General features: G+C 37.6%; 1 protein-coding gene across 1 annotated transcript in view; it reads left to right on the forward strand.

Moving 5' to 3' along the window:
* NUDT14 (nudix hydrolase 14) overlaps positions 1 to 25,002 on the forward strand; it is a 64,484-nt gene that overhangs the window by 16,056 nt on the left and 23,426 nt on the right. The window contains exon 2 of the mRNA XM_061998058.1: positions 12,549 to 12,592. Within this exon, the coding sequence (XP_061854042.1) occupies positions 12,549 to 12,592 (44 nt within the window). The remainder of the gene's footprint in view (positions 1 to 12,548; positions 12,593 to 25,002) is intronic.

A 25,002-nucleotide genomic window follows, 5' to 3' on the forward strand; every position in this document is an offset into this window, starting at 1 on the left:
CCATAGAGTATTACATTATTCAGTACAGGTGTTTAGATGCTATTTGGGGATTCTGGTGTTTGCCTGAAATGCCAGTGGTTCAGAGTAAAGTCTAAGTTTGGGTCTTCCATCTTTTCAGCGAGTGCCTTAAAGGAGAAAGTCAGTGTATGCTACAAAATGCTTTCTTAAATCTCATCTTTTGGAGTTGTTCATAAATTACTATAAACTGGAGCAGAGATATGAACCTATGATTCTCATTCCCCAGATTTGTTTATTACTGAACTACAAAGGTTATGTTTATTTGTTTGCTTGTTTGTGACTCAATGAATATGTAACAATTTATACAAATAAGGAAAACTCCAGAGAAAGAAATGAAAGACAAAACACCTAGGAGTTCTCAGCAGATCTCTGGTTGAGGTATTTCCTTGTCTTTTATTCTCTGAGCTGGAGCCAGCAGATATGCCTCCTAGATCTATTCTCCTATTCCACAGGGATGTTAGCATCACTTTTACTTGCTCTGATACAGAATTCCAGAGACAAAACATTACAATTTCTGATCACATTTTACCCAGGACAATTGTCTCAATTGCTTCTAGCTTTTGGTTTTCTTCAAGGATGTGTGTATTAATCCCACTGAACATCATCAAGTCTAGTATGTCAGTATGGCAGCTCAGAATGGTAGAATGTGAGACATGAAATCACAGGTACAGTTGTCCCCTCTTTTGTGTGGCACATACCTTTGTGCAGTGGCAACATGACTGGCAATGGAGAAGCTTTTTTGTGCTGAGTTGGTTTAGTCACTAGGTGAGGTCTTCAGTGTGGCTCAGTGTGTGGTTGCAGAAATGTTTGTGCTGTTTGCACACTGTACACCATGCAGAAAGCAGGGAAAGGCAAGTTGGTACTACTTTGATGGAAGTGCTAGTTTAGGTCAGATTAAACAGAAAGTATGGCAAAAGAAATCTTAGTGGTTTACATTTCCAGACTTTTTGTCCCTTTGATAGTAATTTTGCAAATAAAGAATTATTGCAAGTTGTGTGACATATTTTTCTTTGACAGTAACAGAAAACCTGGGGGGAAAGATGACAAAAATGGCCTTGGCTGTGCAGGTTTTCAGCAGACATGGAAATTAGTGTCTGTGTGAGACGTGTAACACACGCTGAATGCACAGTTTGCAAATTATATTATCTCTGTAAAAACATCTCTCATTATTAAGAATACATTCCTTAACTATGTGCAGAAAAAGTTTCAGGTTTCATGTTTTACTGTAAGTTTGTGGAAAAAGCAGTGTTAGTAATTTAGTAAATGAGGAAAGTGTGTGTTCCTTTTATCTTTGCAAAAGAAGGAAGTGTGTCACAGACTTCAAAGGGAAAACGCAGTTTAGTGAAAATGGGAAAATACATGAAGCATAATTCAACAATATGACAGGAATTTGAGTAAAAGAGCAGTAAATTATTTGCTTTAAATGTTGTCATTTATGTACAATAACACTAGAGTCTGAAAACTCTACCTCGTAGCAATTGGAGTCAACTTAGTACTCGGAAAGCCCCATCTGTATCTCAACTTATAACCTTAAATTATATGCTGACCTGGCAGTAAAATGATGTGAGAAAAGTCATAAATTTGACCTTTGTGCATATCGTGTTTCTTAAGCACCATATCCTTACTCTTTGTAGGATAGATTTCAGTACGCTGCTATGTATTTCCCTTGGAATTAAGCACGTTTGATATGTATATGCAGTTGTTCTTACTGGTGATGTACATTAAAAACAGAAAACCAAGGTGAGAAAGGAGATTTTACTTAATTTGGTGTACTCATAATGCTGATGTTTTATAAATTTCATTCAAAGTTGAATGATCTTACTGATAGCTGAATGCCAAGATAAACTGCAACAACTCCATTGTTGAAAAGTACACACAAAAAACAAACTGTGACTTGAAAAGTAAACTTCCAGAGGATTATATGAGAAAGTTTACTTACACATCATCAAGTATCTTAGTTGTAATTGCTTTGGCAGTTGATATACATAAAATGAACAAAGTGGCTTGGCCCAGTATTGCATTAAGATTTGAATAAATTAATGCATTCTCTCTTGTTTATATTACCTCTTAAAGTGTGAAAAACTTGCACCTTTGAACAGTAAACTCTATTGCCATAACCATCTGTTTGCAGTTTCATTACAAACTCCTACCAGAATAACGCTCACTTTGAAGAGAAAATTGATATGGGTTGTAAAAATTACAGTCTGTGACCTTAGGTTTAACATCTCTTGAGATATCCCTGGTGTGGTCTCCACTGGTATATATGACGATTTCTTCAAGAAGTACCTTCATTTCTTCCAGCTAATTTCACAAAAGAAGTAAAGTCCATGCCTCAAAGAGTTTGCTGTCACATAGAGCTGAGTATCTCTTTCTCTGATTCAAGATCCTTACACATAAAGTGAGTGTAGTGGAGGAGATGGCAGCAACTTTGCCCTGCTCACAGCTGCTGTGTCAGCACAGCACACAGGATGACTTGTCTCTAGCTTAGTCTTACTTCTGAAATCATTAATGTTGTCAATTAAAGCCAATTAGCAGTAGTTGTATTTGTGCTTCAGATAGAATGTTCATTTCTAACGTTGAAAAGTCATCAGTTTGTATATTTTTGGGTGCAGATTCCGCAAAGGCAGTAAACACAGTCATTTCTAACTGGAACGTTTGCGTAGAAGTCAGTTAAAAACTGCAAAATGCCATTATTTGTAATCATGGTGCTTTTAAAAATAAACATTCTGGATAGTTTAGTAACAAAAACTTGCAAGCTTTGTTTGAAAAACAAACACTCCCCCCTTCCTCTTGAGCTTAAACAGTGGCTTGTTTAAAAAACAATAAAATTCCATAACATTTAAACTCTTTTGAAGTAGTTCTTCAACATCAGCAAGTAATTCTGCAAATTGCTTTTGAAGAGGAGGCTTCATTTACTCCAGCATGTGCAGTCTGATGGAGTGGATTAGTGGGTGTGGACTGAAATCGTAATTTTGGCTTTTTTTGTGTGTGCATATGGCTTTCTGGAGAACACTCTTTATCAGATGCATCTCTGTCCTCTTGGAGGAATTTTGAATAGGCCCAGGCTATGGCATTGAACAGTCATTGGTAAAAAATTGGTATGTATATAATGGCATTACATTTATCTTGGCTACCACAAATCAATTTTTCATCAGCTTTTATTGTAGAGCACTTTTTAAAACTCAGATCAATTCCCAGAACCAGCTTGCTGTGTAGCTGTGCAAATGGAAGTGACGAGGCAGGGGTAGAGCAGAGTTGTGCAGCTGGGGTAGAAGAAGGGTCAGCTTGGGTTTCCATTGGCTGACACTGTTTGGAGCTGCAGCCTAGGACTCAGTGACTTTAACACCATCACTTTACATTTAAATTAGTAGTTATGCAATATGATTGGGGACTGGAACATCTTTTATATGAGGAAAGGCTGTGGGAACTGGGGCTGTTTAGTCTGGAGAAGAGGAGACTGAGGGGAGATCTTACTAACATTTACAAATATCTAAAGGGTGGGTGTCAGGAGATTGGGACATCCTCTTTTTTCTATGAAGCTGGAACACAAAAAATTCCACTTAAATATAAGAAAAAACTATTTCACTGTTCAGGTGAGGGAGCCCTGGCACAGGCTGCCCAGAGGGGTTGTGGAGCCTCCTTCCTTGGAGGTCTTCAAGACCCGCCTGGACGTGCTCCAATGTGATGTGATCTAGGTGAACCTGCTTCTGCAGGGGGGTTGGACTAGGTGATCTCTAAAGGTCCCTTCCAACCCCTACCATTCTATGATTCTATGATAGCTAAGCTATCATAAAACAGTTCTCTAATACTGATGTATACATTCAAAAAGGAGAAAAACAAGGGCTGTGTAATCAACTAATGCAAATTACAAAGATATTATTTATTTTAATTGTTTGTTACAATTGACTTGGATGGTTTTATGCCAACTGAAAGTGCTTCCCTTCATTTGGAAAGGTGTGTAATACTTTCTATGAAATCTGTAATTATAAAAAAGGAGACAGCTTTCTTCCTGCTTACCACAAATCAAACCCCTATGATAAGTCATTATTTCAAACAGATTTCATATGCAAATAGTCTGTTCAAGACAAAGCTCTTCATTTAGATGAAAAAGCTGAATGTTAATCGTCCTTGAATTTTTTACTGTTCCTTTGCACGTTTTTTGGGGATGAGGAAGATTTATAGGTATGACAACTCTCTAGCTTCCATAAACAAAAATACACTCCATTAACTTATTCATCCAATTAAAAATTTCAACAGGAAGCACTGAAAGTTTTAAAGCAGATTAAACAGGTATTTTATTCTTAATTGTTTTGGTGTTTGATTTCCATTCTTCACACAGTTTTCAGAGTATCGTGGTAGTTACTAATGCTTGCTTTCTTTTAGACCTCCTGAACTATAGAGTTTTGGGCATCAAAGCTAGTGGTTTATTTTTTTAACTGATTCACATACTTTTTATATATTGCATAGTGATGAAAATACCGTGAAAAATATCCAGGTAGTACAAGGCAATTCCATCACTAGTTTTATGATAGAAAAGTGGAAAGCATGAAGTAGTTAGTCCTGAGTTTGTCCTGGAAGTACAGCTTCTGTGGGCACATCACAGTGGACACTCTGTGATTCTGCGACACTGGAAACACTATGTATTGATTATATATAACAAAGAGTTATAACATTAATAATTCAGCTGGTAAGAAATGGTTGCAATTAGATGATGAATCCTTACACATTTCTATTGGAACCTGCTACAGATGTGGCATCGTGTTCCATCAAGCTGAAAAAAAAAATGTAACAAGCAAATCTCAACTGATAGCAGCACTTCTTTAGTGGGTGAGAAAGGAAGGGAAAGATTCATTTACAGAGGGATGAGGGTCTAATTTATCCAGTATCTCATTACCATGGTGGAAGTTCACTCTGCTTAGCCGAAGAACTGAGACTCAAGGAGAAGCAGCAGCTAATAGACATCTTCTGGGCATATTTTCCCATTGTAGGAGCATATGTTCTTATAAACTCAAAGTATTTAAATACTGAGTTGCCTCTATTGCAAATTTACCTCCTGGTGGATTTTATTGGTCATAAAAAAGGTGAACATGGCTGAAAATCATTAAGCTAAGACTACTTGAGGTAGTAAAGGTGACAGGAGGCTGCCAGAGCTTCTGCTTTGGTGCAGATTTTTGTCCCTGGTCATGAGTCAGTTACTCAATTCCTTAGGCATGCTCCTCATGAGGGTTAACCTGATGAAACCCCATCTAATAAAGTGGCAAGTTCAGTGTTTTCTTGCAGCAAACAGACACCTCAACAAGAGAATGCCTAGTGAATTTCCAAAGAGAGGCATTGCTGTACACCTTGATATTAAACTGTGTAGATAAATTTGTAGAAGACTGGTTGACTGTGAAAATGACTGCAATAGAAAAACAAGTTTCACACATGTTGTTAAAGAAAAACCTACCCACATAGCATAAAAAATAATCTGTGAACAGAAAAAAAGCAAAATCTGATTATTCCATGAGGGAGTTTTACTGCTTTGTTACATGTAAATCATTAAACAAGCAACACACACTTGCTTGGCTTTGCTGACTCTGGTTTCAGACCGTTATTTGTCAATTATTTGTCTTATTTGTTTGTCTTGTAGTGTTGTTATTTTATTGCATGAAGACTGGTCAAAATCCCATTGCATTAAAGACATCAACTGCTTTTGTGTCTTAGGAGTTTGAAAGCAGAGTAAATGAAGCGATGAGGACAGAGTTATTTTTATGTTAGAATTGCTTCAACTTCTCGAGTTGGATTGTTTTTTCACAAACATGGCACATTTATTTCTTGGATGACTGCTTTAAACCCAGCCCAACTGGTAGAGGCTAGGGAATCATGATTGTTGTTTGCCATTTTAACCCTCATAACTGGTGCATGTAGCTTATCTATACCGTAATGTATTTGTCGTTTTTCCTTAACTGCCTCTATTTGTTTACACTAACTTTTGTCTGGGCTCTAACTGAATTGTAAGATGATTGTTCCCACTACATATGCTTAGTGCCTATCACAATGGGTCCCCAACGTCATGCTGTCTCTCCTGTAATGTAAACAGTAAGAAGTTAATCATTGTCAGGGACAGATTCTTTTTCTCTTTTCGTGGCATGTGTGAGGTTAGTTTGCTTATTTTGGGCATATGTTTCCACCATTTTAAGTGATTGCATGGCCTGTCACCAGTCTTCTCAAAAATCTGTAATACAAGCTATGAAACCCTTTCTCCTGAGGTGGTTTTTGTGTGACTTGACAGTTCTGGGCCATGTTGGCTTTCTCTGTCCAAGCAGTAGTTTTCTGTAGATGATCATGGAAGATTACATTGCACAGTGCCTTTAGTTCAGTCATGTTTTAAATCACTAAATACTTAGATAAAGGATTTTCCTTAGAATCATAGATCATAGAATGGTAGGGGTTGGAAGGGACCTTTAGAGATCATCTAGTCCAACCCCCCTGCAAAAGCAGGTTCGCCTAGATCAGGTCGCATAGGAACGTGTCCAGGCGGGTCTTGAAGACCTCCAAGGAAGGAGGCTCCACAACCCCTCTGGGCAGCCTGTGTCAGGGCTCCCTCACCTGAACAGTGACATAGTTTTTTTCTTATATTTAAGTGGAACATTTTGTGTTGCAGCTTCATCCCATCACCCCTTGTCCTGTTGCTGGCTACTATAGAAAAAAGGGATGTCCCAACCTCCTGACACCCACCCTTCAGATATTTATAAATGTTAATAAGATCTCCCCTCAATCTCCTCCAGGCTAAAGAGCCCCAATATTCTTATTTATTAAGAGAGGAAAACCTTTTGGGTAAAGATCATTTCTGCTTCAGTCATATGTTTTCTGTCCAGAGCTCATTACAAGAAGTCATTTAAATCAGTGCAAATCCAACATAAATTTGGATTTGTTGAATTGTCTGAACTCCCAACAGAGTAACTACAGAAAATCTGTTACTATAAACCTGTGTGTTGAGGATTTATTATGACACCCTTGTGCAATGTTGTGAAACAGTTATTACATAGAGTTAAGAGAAGCATTTAAAGAGGCTTTGTGAGTGTTCTTGTACCTTTTACACTAACATGTTTTCAGTTTACTCTTCCAAACAAAACTTCTAATAAAATGTAAGAAGTATAAACCTTGAGCCGTGCATGCTTAAAACATACATGTAGTACTGTTTGCATTTATGTGTTTCAGAAGCTATCAGTTAATTGTTTGATTCATGAAACAAGTAAGACAGACTTCTGTGCGCAGCTGCTGGACTTCAGCACTGGTTCCTTGAAGGAAGACAGATCAATGCCCAGATAAGCCTTAACCTTTCTCCTCAGGTGTCCAGCTATGACATAGTGTTTCTGTATTACAAGAAATAGTGAATGAAAGTTTCACATTCACCATCTCTATGTCATTCATGATTTTACAGACTTCTGCTGTGTCAGCCTTTAGCGTGGCACTATACCTAGATTACCTTTAGCTGCATGGCATGGCCTGCTGCACAGCCATCCCTTTCTCATCCTGTTCTCAAACTCAATAGCATTGGAAAGATGCATGTCTTGTTATTTATAAGTGAGGCACCACAGCTTGAACTCATTTCCATTATTTATAAATAGATTCCCTTTCTTGGGAGGATCCTTGGATATAATCCTTGAGGAAAAGCCTGCATCTGTCTCTCTAAAGTTGTGTTTCAGTCCTCATTCCCTCCATTTGATAAAGCAGCATCTACAGAGAAATTGTTGTTATTCGCAGCAGGGCTATACACAACGGTAGAGACCGCAGCCAAACTGAAGAGGTTTTGATTTGTTTGGGTTGGGGTTTTTTTGAAGGCTCGGGATGGTATCAGTATAACACCGAGCTGAGTATTGGTATGTGTGCAAATACATTTACGTGATGTGTGAGCTGGCTCGAGAGCTTCTCAGGTGGCAGACCGTGTACGGGTGCTGCCCTCAGGGAAGAGAGGGAGGAAGGCATTCAAGCTGCCCCAAATAAAGAGTAGAGGGAAACTCCCCAGTCACTTGTGTCAGAGCACGTCCAGGGTCAGTCTCGTGTGGAGCACACCCAGTATCACTGTAAGATCAGTGCTAGTGAATTCTTCTTAGCATAGCATGTCATTTTTATCTTCTTTATTGGCTAGCCTGGGCTAAATCTTGGGCAAGTTTCTCTAGCAACCAAAAGCTACCCTTTGCTTAGGTACTGAACAGCAGTCAGACCATGTTGTTCAGACATTGTATTGCCTAAGGTAGTGGAGGAAGGTAGGACAGTGATATGCCTGGTGCAGCAATTCTTAAGGCATTTTAGCCAGAGAGAGTGTAGGTGGGAGAAAGAATAGTATTTTCATTATAGGCTTCAGACAAGTCCAACTTACTCGTAACAGACGGTGTGAACAGGCTTCTGCTTGTAATTATGGCAATGAGCAGGTGCAGGAAGAGTCTTAGGAAAATCATTTCAAGGATGGAAGCAGGACAGAGAATGTGGAGCTCAAGCATGGGTGGCATCATAAACAGCTCTCTGCTGGTAAGAATCACATCTGCTGAACTTTCATCCACTGTCAACACTTCTCTAGCAGAGAGCTCTTTGCAGTGCATGGTTGTCCTGGAATAATTTGAACCAAAAGGGATTGAGTTCCCTTTGTGCGGACTCTAAAGCTGGTAGCATACTGTTGTCATTCGAAGTTGTCAATGCCATTGTTAAAGTCACTCATAGATAATATGAGGAGGACTCGTGACCCACTATTGTGCATTCAGGTAGCACAGAAATGGCTATTTGTGTTTGCTTTTTGGGACCAGGAGAGGACTGTGGTTAATTTGGATGCCTTTTTGAGGGATTGCCTTTTGACACCCTTCAGCTGCCTTTCATCAAGGGCTTGGAAGAGTATTCTTGGGAAGCGTTGCTGTATGCTTCCTTTGTTCTTGAATGTGTTTTTCGCTGTTAGAGAGAGGATACAAGGCAAGTTGGACATCTCATCTGACCTGATACGGCTTTCTTGTGCAATTTGTGCTTGTGTAAGTAATCTGTCTTCTGTGTAACATGAAACGAAGTTGTCTCACATGCTGCCTCTCCTAGAATACAGCTTTATTAACTTACATATGCTATATGCCCTAGTTCAGCATTGCAACATCACAGAACCTGATCACTGAGCACAGAATAGAGTGTGATTACTTTGTGATTAAAGATTTACCAAATCGAATATGTGTTATACAAGGTTGTTGCAGTACCAGAGCTGCTATTCTGAACAGATAAAAATTGATGTAAAATACTCTCGACCTGTTTGTCTTTATAAAACGTCACAGGACACATTTCCTATCCCAAGAGTAAGTTTTGAAATCTTTCTCAGATGTAATAATATGCTCCTTTCTCCTGCTGGGCGTCTGTGTTTAGATCTCCCAGCAATCAATCACACTTATTTCTCTCACTTCATTGAGAGATACTTTGATTGTTCCTTACTAGACACTGAAGAATGGAGTACTTTATAATAATACACATATATATGTTTATTAAAATGGAGAGTGCTAAAGATTTGAGAGAGTTTTTGTATTTCATAATGATACTTCTCTTTTTTTTAGGAGTGATGGCCATTGATACCTTTAACTCCACCTATCTGTGACAGTTGTGATAGGAGAGCATTATCAAAGGCCAGGATATATAGAATAGAGCAGTTTAAAAAGTAGTCGTGGCTACTTGGCTTTTAAAAGCATGAATCTTGATCAATTTCAGCAATTAATATTTTGGTCCTAAAGATAAGATAGAGATATTACATACAGCTTGATATAGTTGGTTGGAAACTGGTTAGAATTAATGTTCTGTAAAGTATGTAAAGCAGCATAAGAACCATTGGTAACTGTTTACATGCTATTAATAATTAGCAACCTTCATACTAGTCTGTTAGGAAAGAACCACACATAGACTACAATAGAAACTCAACTCCATACAGTTGAGTTCAAATTACATTTGGCTTGGACAATAGGGCGTGAATGGGGCTCATTTGAGTTTCTGCCACTGTAAACAATGAGATGTTGGAATGTTTCATTTGTTTATTGATTTATTTATTTGGACAGGTGCAGGTTTTATTTTTTATTCAAATATAGGCAGAAAATAGCTTAACAAATATTGTCCAGTAAGAGTGTGTGATGATAAGCAACATCTTAAATGGAAAGACTCAAATTGATGTAGCCTGTGTCTGGTTTTGAGTTTGAGTCTTCAACTGATCAAACTATATTTTAGACAAATCGCTTTATGTGCTGTCCAGACACTTAGAAAATAAAGGTTGTATTTTCTGATTCATTTTAGTTCCACTTTTTCTTTTCTTTTAAAAATGATGTGCATGTCTGTGATTCTGTTCATGCTAATGATGCTAATCCTTGAGGTCATTGAAATCTGATGGATCCCGTCTGGATGAGGATGATTCTCCAGGGTGTAATTTTCCTCAGTTATTTGAAACCCTTCCATAAGTGCTCCAAAGCAATCAGGTTCTACAATTTGCAAAATAATGGCAGGGGGAAAGAGACAAGAAAATAGTTGCTGGGATCATATGATAGGAAGTAGCATCACAGGACTAAAAGCCTAAATTAATACAAGGACATCCTTGATTCAGGCTTTTTTGTCTTCTCCATCAGCTGGACACCCACATTTCTCCCAGGTGGTTGCTACATAGGGAGAATGGATGATGATAGTACATCTCACAATTTGGGGCAGGGGAAGGTTGAAGGTACACACAGAAGACGTTACCCCTGTTCCACAGCTTCATGTGGAATGGAAAATTGCACAGCAATCTGCAAACAAGAGAAAGTCCCCCAAATACCTGTCTTACAGGTAGAAATAAACCTACAAAAGGATTGAGCAGACCTTACACATTGAATACCTTACATTATCTTGCCTGTGCTATCAAGTTCAAGCATTGGAAGGATGTGTTGTATCTCAGTCATTTCAAAGTTGTTCCTCTACCTCTCATGAGGTGGAATGGATTTGAGTATACACTCAGCTTGACAAACAGTGTCTTTAATATTTCAGTTCACACTGAGACATTTCTGTCTCTAGTTCTCGTTCAATTTGATATTGCATTTAAACAATGACACGTATTCTGTTCTAATGCACACATTTGATTTCTGTCAGTGCTAACCGAAGGTATGCACAGTCACCAGTGGAAGAGTAGACTAGAGTTTCTCTTGAGGTAAACAACTGTTTATAATTAGAGTTGTGGGAATGAAGAAAAACCCAGCTAGCAAGCAAATAGTCACTATTCCAAAAAGCTTGGTAAACTCATAAAGCTCAGGAGCTTAATCTCTGAACCAGAGTGCTTGTTATCTAATCCCCACCAGCTGTTGTGTACTTGGTAGCCATGACATCTGTAATAGAGCTGAAGGGCCTGTCTATATTGGTTGGCACCTTTACCCACCAACTGAACCTGATTCTTCTGTCATTGCTCACATTTACCTGCTTTAAATCATTAACCAGTTGCTCGGGGTTTGATCATCCATGTAACTCTGCTTTATAATAGAGAGATTGTGCTGCTTGTCACATTAAGCATATTTTAGCTATGTAGATTTTCAGCATGTCTAGGTTTTGCCTTGCCTATAAGATAAAGATATCAACCAAAAAAAGTACTCTCTCTGATTTCACAGTGATTCCTTATATAGACTTCAAACTGACTTAGGAGTGAAATCTCTTTGAGTTGTATTTCAGCTGAAAAAAATCACATTTCTAATAAGCAAGGTAAAGAATTGTATACATTTCTCTGTTGTGTTTGAATTGTTGTAGGTGATTATAGAAAATAGAATATCAATATAAGCTAGGGTGTTCTTTATAACTGTGGAAGAATGCCTGTTTTCGGGGATCAGTTTCATCTGTGCTATAGTGGATCTCCACTTTTAGGATATCAGAGGACAGAAATTGACCCAACTAGAGAAAATAATCCATTTTATGTCTCCCAGTTCTTGAGTGAGTGCTGTGACTTCAAGCTTGCTGTTAGACAGTATCCTCACCAGTGCAGTCCTCAGCAGTGCAGAGTAACAGCTGTTGTGTAGAATGGAGTGTGATCTCTTCATGTTAGGCATATCATGGACAAAACTACTATTTTGGGCTTTGTAAGGGGTTAGAGGGAAGGATGTCTTGTTCCTGGATCCCAAATGAGTTTAGTTCGGATGTAAGTTCCAAGCTGTCATCCTGAAACCATTTCTGGATATGAAAGAACATAGACCTGAGTGTTACTTTACTGGTTAAAACTTAGCTATTAATCGCTTCCTAGCACCTGATGAATGATTAAATCAGGCCCCAAATTGGTCCTGAAGGCTGCCATCATCTTAACTTAGCTGTCACCATAATACTGTGGGTCTAAAAGTTTGAACTGCTCAAACACAGTTCTCAGCATTGACAATAATTGCTGTCAGAATCCAAAACAACAGTCTCATAAATAAAACCAGCTATACTAAGATTTCAAAGCAATTACTGTTGTATTTTTTTAAATTTCACTATAGTAATTTTTCACTTGGAATTAAGCGTACTGATGGATTTATGTTGTTTTTCTTTTTCCCCCCCAGAATGGCACTAAGAAGTTCTGGGATTTTATGAGGACACATGACAGGTAACAGATGAATCACACTAATTCCTTTTGTCTTTATGTTGTGTTTCACGCTATATTCTCTTCCACTGGTCAAATTTTGTTGATTTGAAATCTGTTTCTTTTCAGTTCTCACTTCTTGTGTAGTACTTGCAGCAGGTTCTCTACTATTTTAGACAGAATTATCAGAAACTTTTAAATCTCCTCATGGTTTATTATGCTTTCTGTAAATTTTGTCTGTGCTTGACTTTTCAAATCCTAGAGTTCTGGCACATGATGTATCGTACATTTTAATGATGGCGTAGCAGATGGAACTGAAAGCTACCATTTTTATTTTAATCCTCCTCATCACTGCTATGTAAGGATGTTTTAGGCAAAGCCTAATCCAAGTAACTTTACAAATGCCTGAAACCTTTCAGGCATTCCATTCTCTACACACCAAAACCCTCTCCTAAGCACATGTGAAGAAATGGATGGCTGGCAACTTTGTACTGTCTTTCCAATTATATTCCTCCTTTCAGGGAAGAAAAGCAGTTAACTCCTGACTTCAAACATCAGTTCATGCAAAATTATAACTAGTAGGGTGTATATGAAAGAGACCCAGACTCAGAGTTATTAACTACTGACATATTAATGTGTTGTTTAAAAAAGTATAAATCTAGTCACGGGTAATAGAAGATGAAAATAAGAAACAAAAGTAACAACTTTATCTAAAAAAAGCTTTTCTAAGTCTATAAAATGTAAAAAATGTAGCAAAACACTAATGGCAAAAGAAATCGTGACTTATAACCCAAACCATATTGAGAGATGAATTCTTCTTGTATGTAAAGTAAGTAGGTAAAATCAATTACGTTTTTATCAATGTAAAAGTTCCAGGGGACATATTAGATTAAAAATGCCTGTTCTGCTTGAGAATGAGGACAGAAAAGGGAGTGATATTTCGATACTGAACTTCACACTTGCTTTTGGAATTTGCCTGGAAGACAGTTCTTGTCTTTGCACTTTGTCTGTCCATATGGGCATGTGCCTGAATTTATGATCACAGATACAAAGGATGAAATGATAACTGATTGCTGGAAATTTAATATATGCCCTGTACTATCGAGCAAGTGAATCCAGCCTCAATTCACAGTACTGACAACATGACTTCCAGATGAATAATTTGTGTTCCAATTTTTGTTTAAACTTTAGTATATTTCTCTGTGATAATGTGTGATAATGTGTGAATACATGCAACTAGCTGAATGGGGTAAATAGGAAAGGATCAGTTTTCCATGAACTCCTTGGGAACACTATTTCTGAAGGACTTTTGTGGACATTTTTAAAATTGTTGAGAACATAACTGTATAAAAAGGCTACGGCCACATGTCATGCCAGTCATCTCTGGTCACATAACATTTGTTAGCTTCAGATGTACAACAGCTGCCATCCTAACTTATTAGTGACTACTGTTGAACCGTAGAATGTCTAATGCTCTGTCACAAGTAACTTCAGTGCAACTGCTGACACTGAAGGTAATAATGTGAACTTTCTGTGGAGGAAATCCATTGGTTTACAGAAGTTCTGTTTGCCAATATAAAGTCAATTATTATCAGATAAATTAGTCAAGTCCAAAATGCCTCATCATGCATGAAAACTCTACATTTTACTGTATTTTAATAGAGGAGCTGTGATGCTAGTTCACAAGGAAAAATCACATTGTCTAGTTGCTGAAGATTATAAAGAACTTAATACTTAGAGGGCTCTTAGAGATTCATTACTGTTAATAATCAAATCTTGAAGAAGAGGAGATGTTTCTGAGACATGAATCCTCTTGGTGAGGGTTTCCTAATGTGTATGTCTCCTTCAGGAAGGTTGTAGGTGCTTTCCATAATTATTATCATTTCTCCATAATAATTTTTCAAAAGTATTCAAAACATATCTTACTTCTGAAAATGCTGTAACACACTTAAATACTCCACATTTTCTTACATGCACATTGCAATGCCAGGTCTGTAAAGTACACATGTGTATGTATGTGTTATATATTTACATGTAATTGATATGTATCATGAATTTACTGATGGTGAATTAAGGCCCCCCCCAACTGTGCTAATCATATAAAACCACACATTAAGCCTAACTCATGTTTTTATCTGTCATCCTCTTTCAGCAGCACAAGCAAATGTATACTTTAAAGTGACATCCTTGCTGTATGACAGTGAACTAAGAGCTTGTGTGTTGGGTTCCTTTGGGACCCCAGTCTTCTTTCTCATTTCAAATGAGGTCAACATAACCCAATATTCAATAGATTTATATCAGAATACTGGCTCAATACAGGAAGATATTTAACAAGAGAGATTAAGTTATTTTTGTATAAATTTGTCCTTTCCAACTGTTCAGATGAACAGCTGATTAAATTATACAAAGGCAAAACATGAGGGCTGTGGTAGTAATTTCATTTACCTTAAGTGTGAGTCACCTTTTATGTCACTGTATATTGCAATAGGACAAGATCATTTAACCACATGCAAGCTGGCCTAACACTAGCATGAGCTGAAAGAATAGAATTTTTATGAGGTATTACTTTTCTTTCTTAGTCATTGCAGATCAGGGCTTGAGTTTATGGTGCATGGCTCCTGAGCTTTCTTAAGATCAAGACCATTCAGAATAGAGTATCAGTCCTGGAGTCACCTCTTGCTTACATATTTTGTCATTTATGCTTTATGCTGAACAAATAATTCTTTACTCTGAATCCCTCCATGCCACTCAAAGACAAAGAAAGTTTTCTGGAACTTATTACTGGCCACAGAATAAACTGTTACCAAGGCAAAGCTTCAAAACCTGTAGTGTCAGAAGTCAGATGAGTGTCAGTGTCTCCATCCTTGGAGAAATTCAAACCTTGGCTGGACAAAGCTCTGAGAAACAGACCTAACTTAGAAGTCAACCTCATTTCTGAGCAGGAGATTGGATCAGATGATCTCCAAAAGTCTCTTACAACCTGCAAGTTTCTGTGATTTTATAAGTAGATCAAATACTTAATGAATGTGACAGATCCCATCTGACAACTGTCAAAAATTTGTGAACTTGTCAAGAAGTCTGTCAACTTACAAACCATTTTTCTATTGGAAAGTAACACGTTTGCTGTTGTTTGCATCCTGTGGTGTTACAATTATGTTAGTCTTTCTTTTAATTGTTGCAGTTGAACATTATCAGGGCTCATTGCAAGGTTTTGTTATGTCCTTAGAAACAAAAGTGAAGATAACTAAAGAATGAAGAAAGGTAAAAATCCTTGGTTACCTCTTCTTGAGTGTAATTATCGAACCAGTTTATTGAGGTGGTCCTCATGTTATATAGTTCTGGCCTGTTGTGTCAATGCAGTGACACACAGCAAAAGATGCTTTCTGTAGGTATTTTATGCACTGCTAGCTTTTCAAATTAAGTTTACTTCTCTGAATACTCAGCTGATGTGTTTCCTCATTACTAAAAACATCCTTATAAAAAGCAAGCAGAGTGCAAGCAGTGAAAATTAAAGTGCAAGGTATATTTCAAGATGCTTAATAATTTGTGGTGGTGTGATTTTGCAGGGGAAGAAGTTGTTAATTTGCTTTTAAGGTCACTGCTTTTAAAAATAAAGAAGCCTGATCAAGAGGACATTTTTCCTCTGCAAATTTTCTGACAGGAATAGAAACTTAACAAATATTACGAAGTAATCATTAATGCCTGTTAAGACAAAATTATTATCTAAAACTAGACTCATGTTCCACTTCTCTCCCTCATCCTAATTTTGCTATATTTAGTGCAGTAAGGGCCTGAAATGTAATACTCAAGTTTTACATTCATCTACTTTATAAAGCAATAGACCAAGTTCGTTTCAGGTTTCAGCAGCTCCCCTTAAACAGATTCAAGGCTTTTAAAAAGCATAATTTGGGAACAGATGAAGGTCAGTGTATAGTCACGTGCTTGCTTTTGTGCTTTGGGTAGTAACATTTGAGAACAGGAACATAACTATACCTTTTGCTAGTTGAGAAGCAAAAGGACAGCTCTCTAGTTGCATTGGGAATGGATATAAAGCAAAATTATGGCTATTTCTCCGCTCAAAAAAAATCACCGTAAAGTTCACTACATTTAAAAGAAAACAAATATGGGGAGGCTGAATTGCATGCAGGATTGTTATGTGTGTTCCTCTCCACTCTGAAAATATCATGTGACAAGGAAAAGGCATTCAGGCTAAAAAGCTTCTGACTCTCTATGTGTATTGTACACTTTTTATGCTGTGTTCTTACCCAAAAAAACATGCCACAGTGGATCAGTGGTAATTCCTGACTTTAAAATTATTATTGGAAGAAAAAGTCTTTTCTTATCTCTCTAAAATGGAGAGGGAAATAATGTAGGACTGGATTCTTTTAAGTAAAGGGATCAATGTATTTCATATTTAAAACAAATTAGTTCCTACTTTAGTCATTTGCTGAGAAAAGAGGCTTAGGCTTTATGGATTGCTAAGGCAACTGAAAAGTGTAATTCTCCAGTAGGAGGGAGTTTGCAAGGTGAAGGGAACCAAGGTAGTCCGCACCTCAGTGTGTTGTCTACTGCAGGTACCAGCACTGGGTGAAAACAGAAAGAGGTTCTTGAAGCAAGTTAAAAATGAGCAGAATTCAGAACAGGAAGATGAATATAGGAAGCTGGAACACAAAAAGTTCCATTTAAACATAAGGAAAAACTCTTTCAGTGTGAGGTGAGGGAGCCCTGGCCCAGGCTGCCCAGGGAGGGTGTGGAGGCTCCTTCTCTGGAGGTCTTCAAAACCCACCTGGGCACATTCCTGTGTGACCCGATCTAGGTGGGAGCTGCTTTGGCAGGGGAGTTGGGCTGGAGGATCTCTAAAGGTCCCTTGCAGCCCCTACCATTCTATAATTCTGTGATTCTATGATAAACACTCAACCAGTCCCCTGTGGTCTCAACTTACCTGGCCAAGTGCTGGCTCCTGCGGCTGCTGAAGGGACAACAAAGTAGAAAGGAATGGTGCTGCTGAGCAGCTGCAGCGTCTGCCTGCGGCCCTGGTCACGAGTGCCAGCCAGGTGATGGGTCCCCAGAGCCATGCAAGTGGCCTGGAGGAGCCAGGGTTACTATCCTGGCTCCGTGGCTGTAGCAGGCAGCTATGGAGTCAGGGTGGAAGTCATGTGCCTTGACCGCTTTATAGGAGTGGATTAAATTCCTTCTCCTATTTCATATGCCATATAGTTTGGACTTTATGGAAACTGAATCCTGTATGTATTTTTCTGGTTTATGTCCTAGTGTATTCTAAGACACCATGAAATTTAACTCAGATACTTCCTTTGTGCAAGAATTATCACAGTAGTTCAAAAATGGGTAAAATACAGCTTTCTAACATCCTTATAGGTAAGAAAAAGCTTTCTTGGGTGGTGGGTGCCTCTTACATGCAATAAAGTGCTGTTGTGCTATAAACTGTGTCTTTGTAATGTCTCCTCCAGGGTGTCAATGGTGTGGAATTTTCCTGATTATCTTCAAAGATAGCGCAGAAGATAACGTACCAGTTTAAAATAAACTGGATGTAGTTCAACAAACAACAAAAATGATGAAAAGTTTAGGGAAATAATAGAGAAGGTAATGATGGCTGGGCATGTTCATGCAAAGGATAACACAACTGAAGAGAAAAATTACTACTTATCACAAAAAATGTAAAGGAATGTTCTAAAGCAGGCCAGAATCATTTAATTTCATCAGTAATCAATGACACAAGAAGAAATGATGTCTCATGTGGAAAGTATTTGTTAAATTAACGATTAAGAAACCTTTTTTACCAATGGGCAATAAGACAACCTAGGAAAGGGTGTTTCTTAATCACTGTCATCAAAAACACTCAGGTCTGGACCTGATATCTGTCTATCAAGGATGCTATCAGGATAATGATATTTTTTGTGCTCTTGGAAGGAAAAAACTTAGTAGCCTATTAGTTTCCTTCAACCCAAGTAATTACACGATTTTTTTTGCATATGATATTTGCAAATAAAATGCACTTAATGCATGTGTCTTTTTTTTTTCCCATTTTGGGGGTTTTTTTAAGTGAAGACTTGACAGATCCTCTGCTTATGTGCCAGGAATTCTGCAGGCGTATTTACTCTCTTTTAAGATGTCTTATTATGTTGTTACCTTAGGATCCCATCTAAATAAAATCATAGCAATGAGGCAAAAATGAATGTATTTGTGTTTTTCTCTGAGAACTTTACAGCATCAAAATCAAAAGCCAAATTTTCAGATTCTTGTTTCACCTTTTTAAAGAATGTGATGTGAAAGCACCATATAGCATATAAACTTTTCTCTGCTGTATGGCTGAAACAGGGTAAAATGGCAATAAAATCTTCATTGAGGGTATTGCTTAATTGAGAAGTTAAATATTTGCTTAATTTCAAAAACAGAATCCATAAAAATTCCTAAAATCATGGTACACAAGAGTTTTGGCTGATTAGTGATTAATTTCTAAATGCAGGTTTCTGATATCCAGGTCAGAGGCACTTTGTTTTTACAACTTTAGGGGTTTAATTTTGTAGTATTTGCAATAATACACAAGATAAGTTGAATGTGTTTATTCTCTTACAGTCACTAAAATCAAGAAGAGTCTTTCCTCTGCTTCCAGGTGGTTTTGAAATATACCTGGCAACAGACTATGTTACTCAATTCATGTTTGGTTTTTGGTAGGTAAGAAACAAAGTTGCCGGTTTGTCTGTTTAGGTAGGGCAGAACACTCAAGCTTTCATTTGTGAGTCATCCTGGAAACCTGCTATTGTTTTAAAACTATGATTTTTTGCCATTTCAGAATGGATTCATGCTTATGCCTTTGAGATGGGTTATTTATTGGTCCTGCTATGTGATAGCATTTATAAGCAGCAGTTTCACAAATAATTAGGAATTGGAACAAAAGCCCATCAGGCTCTGGCATCTGCTGTACATAATGCCCACAAAGCTTTATTTAATCGAATAAGTTAGCATAAAACCTGAATTTATTTATTAAAATATTTTGTTGAAAGCATCTCATTGAGATGCAACGTGTCATTTCCAAGGGTATCCTGGGATACGGGCCAAGATATGACACTTAAAGAATGTTATTGAGAGCAACGTGCTTTGATGTCTCATTTATTTTGCAGTTGAATTTACTTTCCTATTTTTTCTCTGTTGTATGAAAACAGGGTGTTGGGAGGATCATTTATTCCAAAGAAGTTGTCCTGCATTGTATTTCTTTGGTTGAGTGCAAATTATTACTTTATGAGTAGAGATTATATTTTAAAAGTGCATTTGTGTGGATTTGTTGGCACTTTCTTAATTCTTTCTTCCACTAGTCTGATGATTAACCAAACATATGCTTCCTGCTTTATGGTGTCATGAACAACTTCCTGCAGCAGTTCAGTTTCCTAAAACCAATCTTCCTCTTGATTTTTTCCAAAGTAATGTTTATTTTCTTAACTATACATCTCACTACTTCACCCTGTTTTTACTTAGCCTTAAATATTTAGGTTGCATTGGAGAAAGCATGCAAATTTCATCAGAATTCAGAAATCTTCTAGATGTCTCTAATTATCTTTTGCCAAATCCACTTTATCTGTGATTAGTATGAAAGGCTGAATGTTTTTGTCAGGAGCTTATAGCTTTGCTTTTGTAATAGGCTGCATTTTAAGCAGCCAATTGGATTGGTGTTGGCCTTTGAAAAATGTAAAATGCTTTGAAGGAAGACTTAAATGAACCAGTAAAGATTGTGCAAGAACACACATTTAATCTGAGGACTGTCTGCATTATAGTTAAAGCTCTGGGAAATGAAAGGAATTGCACTGGAGAATAATCAAAGGGTACAGCTTTATTACGTATCTGTTCTCTGGCTTAAGATACTACAGGTGCTGCTCTGAGAAAAGGAAGAAGACAGCACTTTAGATACCACATTAGAAGTTTTCAGGGACATGTCCAACTGTGAAATGGATGGTTAATTTGAATACAAAAGTGGCAGAGGGGCTACATGCAGTACTTTCACATGGTCACCAAAAGTAATTTAGAAACAGCTTCAGATTAAGTAAACCCCCCTGAAGGATGAATCCTCCCAAAGAATTACCCTAGATTGTTAGTTCTCAAATGAGTTTAAGGGTTTTTTGTTTATTGCTTTAAAATTGAAAGCAAAGTTGTTTCTAATTTGAACAAGAAAAGGAAACTTGTTCACTAACATCCCTTAATCCTGATCTGGAGTGTTTCTCAAACATAATATTTTCAAAAGATTAGATGAAATTATAGTGTTGACATGGAAAATGGTATGAAAGACCAATTTGTCTCCACTGTATAAACAAAGCAAGCCAAATGCATATAACTTCAAGAAGAAAAACAAATTTTAAGCTGAAATAATTACAGGACTTAGAAACGATTGATTTCTTTATTTTTGTACTCCACTGTGGAGCTGAGATGATTGTAAGCAGCACAAATAGTATTACAGACTTTCAGCTAATTTTGAGGTAACTTTTAGGTGGCAGTGGCTGTGGTTAATAGATGGGAAGCTCTGGATTTCAATGTTGAAGTCACTCTTTATTTTAGGTGCTTTATCTTGCATTATTCGATTCCGATCACACTTGGTGAAACACATGCCCATGCTAGACACAGATGATTCTGAGTTGCTCTTGTAAAGTCAGTTTCTTTGCCCATATTGCCTCATTAATTACTTAGCATACTGTAGTGTTAGTACAAGATTATCATTAAAAATCCTCATCTCTGACCTTGAGAGTCTTACTTCTTTGACAGAAACACAGGAGAATCTTGTCCTTTGCTATTTCTGTACTGGGATTTATTTTTTAAATGTTTTTTTACTGTTGCAAATTCTCATTTGTAAAGTGTGCATTAAGGTCACAACTAAGAAAAATCAAAGGCTGAATCAATATTTATTAAAGGATTTTAAAAGTTTGTCTCTTGAAAAGCCGTTAGTAGGTGTTAGCTGTTGCTTGTTGGATTAACTGTAGCCCAGGTCAACAAACTGACAAACCGTCAAGATAGGAGATTACCAAACCAATGACTACAAGGTAAAATTACCTTTCTACCTAAAAAAACCACAATAGCAAAAACCAGACACACTCAGACAAAAAAAAAAAGAAACTAAAATCAACACCAGCCTAAACCCCTAACTCCCACTACCCAAACCCTTCCTTCAGGTATTGGAGCTGTAGAAGTACACGTTCTTGGAGCTTTGGTGAAGCTAATTTGCTAATGTTAATGGATGTATTTCAAACAAATTAGCTTCCTATCTCTCCATATGTGTGTGCACATTTTAACAGGATGTCAGTTTTCATCTGTCCCCTACCTTGTAACTGTCATGGTCAAATAACAGCCATTTTTATATTAAACACCACCTTCCTTTCTCAGGTTTGAGTGTGTGAAGGCATAGTAGTAGTATTTCTATATGAATGTCTGCTCTGCTGGAATGTCATAAAGCATCAGTTACTGGGAGTTCAGTAAAGACAGAGCTGGAGTGTATTGGGGGAAGGAAAAGAGGACAATGGCACAAAAGAGACATTTTCTTAGCTTGTGTTAAGTGGTGTTTTCAACTGTAAAGGTTGCATTCAGGTGGATATATTCTCTTTCAATGAACCTCTTAAAGTTGGAGGAGGAGTTAAGATTCTAGACTCCTGTGTGGCAGATGTCCGTGGGTCAATGGTATGTAACTTCTGCACATTGACTTAAACATTTTAGGGAAGCCAAATATTCATTAGAGTATGCTAATACTCACCTATTTTCTCCAGGGCTTTCTTTCAAGTTTAAATGGTTAAATGCTATATGGGATCCTGAATAGTTGGAATCCCTTTAAGAAAATAGTGTTAGATACTAAGACCAGGCATGCTTTAACTGCAAGCTCGAGTACAACAAAAGCTCAATTACAGGTCAGCTCATCTTTGTAGATATGTCTTGCTGACATTTTAGGTAAATATCTTTCTTAAAATATTGTAAGGCTACCCTAATTGTTCCTCTATTTATAGAAATAACAGTGTCCTCCATTGTTGTACAGTAACCTGTTTACATACATGCTTGCTTTGGGAGAGTATCCTGTAATTAGAGTAGTGATTTATTGTATAAAGTGAGCAGGAACTGATGCAGAGGGAAACCAAGGAGGAGTTAGGCTGAAGGCTGAGCAGGCCTGTGGTCATCACCAGCCCTGGAAGACACTGTACCAACCTGTGTCATCTCTCAATATATTGTCTTTCTGCCTGGTCGTAGTCTCAAAACCAGCCACCAACAGATGCAATGCGGAGGAGCCAAGTCTCGATTCACTGGTTCCAGGTGATCTGTATCTCACAGAAGCAAATTATAGCTCTGGAATGACACACGGGGCACATTTCAAAGCCTTTTCAGTCACCTCTTGCTTGCAGAGATGGCAAGCTCACTGGTAGTGGCAGGTACCAAACGTGATACCTGTGTGTGCTCGGCAACTCCCAGGTACAATTCTGTGGCTCAGCAGCATTGTGTTTGCATTACTGGCTTCTCGTCTTATACCAGCAGTTTGGCTCAGGATCATCTGTTGAAGGAATAGCCAGCAAAGATGTACAACTGTGGAATATGGTAAAAAATAATCATCTGCTGCCCAAAATGAAAAGATTTCTTCACTGTGAAGGTGAGGGGTTGTCCAGATGGGTTGCTGAGACTCCTTCTCTGGGGACATTCCAAACTCCCCTGGATGAGTTCCTGTGTGACCTACTCGAGGTGGTCCTGCTCTGGCAGGGGAGTTGCACTAGATGAACTTTTGAGGTCTTGTCCAGCCCTTTTGATTCTGTGATTGGCAGGTCTAACCTGAGACAGTGTTTCATTTTTACAGATGTGTTATAGCTTTTTTTTAGGGTATGAAGGTGAGTTTTGGCTCTATCTTGACCCTCTTACATCTGAATATTCTTTTCCTTCACAAAAAGTAATAAGTGGTCTTGTGCTTCTCTTTGGGAGATGAGCAGATGAAGCCTGTTGCTACTTAAGACCTTTGTTATTCATTTCAGATTAAATTCTTCTCTAAGATTCCTGTTGTTTTTTAGTAAATTTGGCTTGGCTTTTTTCTTTCTCTTCAAGTGATTCTGTGTAATTTTTCTCTGATAACCTAGAGCTTGGGCTTTGTTTATCTTCTGTATCTTTTGTTTGTGGAGATGTTTCCCAAAGTCATTGTGAATGTTTTCAATTTTTGGTTTGTATGTTTTCCCTGTATTGATCACTTTAAAGCTTTTAGATGGATGTATAATATTCTAAATTAGAATTGGTTGTAGTATTTTAAAGGGAATTGCCTTGAAACATCAAATACCCTTCTAATACCTTATGGTAGAATACTATTGAAAGATGTATTTGAAACTCTGCTTTTTTGGTAGACTGTATCGTGTGTAAAAATAGTAATCTCAGAAAGAATTATGTGGTGAATTCTTTGTATGATTATTTAAAACTCCAGAAAAGAAATACTTTCCTGAACTTGCAGGCCAGACCAAACAGCTGAACCTCCACGTATTTGGGTCATTGCAGAAACATGGACACCCACAGAAAGCACTGGCTTTGGGGATCTATTTAAATCAATTAAACAATCTTGCCTTGACTTTCTACAATACTCAAATAACTGTCTTGAGTGCAGCTTCAGATGGATTTTCAGAAGTTACAAACCCAGTGACCTGTGGAAATGTTTAGTGTTGTATTGTTTCCTTTGGAATAAGAAATACCAAATGGTATTCATAATGTCACACTCCTCCTAAGAAGGTGTCATTCTGAACTTTCTCCTCCATGCCTCTCCAACTCTGACAAGAAATATTAGAACTTGTGTGTTGTGGTTTGTTAAAAAATGTAAATTTATGTTCAAAATTGTTTGTCAGTCTCTTCAGAAAATCAGAAGTAATTAAATAGAAAGTTCTGCAGATCTGTGCCATTTCTGTACCCTCTCATCTCAAGATGGTGTGAGAAGCAGACAATTGTAATAACTTGCTGCTACTCCTTTCCAGCTTAATTTGATCTTGTTCCTTAATTCTGACAGATTGTTTTTAATTTTCCCATCTGTTCCATAAAAATCTCAAGTGATTGACTCTTAGGAAAAAATAATGTCTAATAGCTGAGCCATTTTTAATGAGTTGGTATGAGTTGTTTAATGAGACGTGGAAGAAGGCAAGCCAAGTGAAAGATTAGGCCTGGGGTGGTGGATGTAAAGAAAGGTAAAGGGCAAACGTATGCTCTTCTCTTTAATCTCAGCTTTAGACTGCTGCTGTCTCCAAATTCAGGCAGTGCACATCCTCAGACCCATGGACAGAAAACAAAGGTTCAGTAGCAGTAATTCCTTTTCTCCTCTTAGTGAATGTAATGTCTACGCTCAGACATTGCAGCTTTGGAGAGAAGAACAGTCATGTAAAGGAAAAAAAGGGGGAAAAAATGATCAAAGGATAATGCTGAAGTAAACTTTAAAATGTTGT

The sequence above is a fragment of the Colius striatus genome, chromosome 6 (assembly GCF_028858725.1).
Source record: "Colius striatus isolate bColStr4 chromosome 6, bColStr4.1.hap1, whole genome shotgun sequence".
Lineage (NCBI taxonomy): Eukaryota > Metazoa > Chordata > Aves > Coliiformes > Coliidae > Colius > Colius striatus.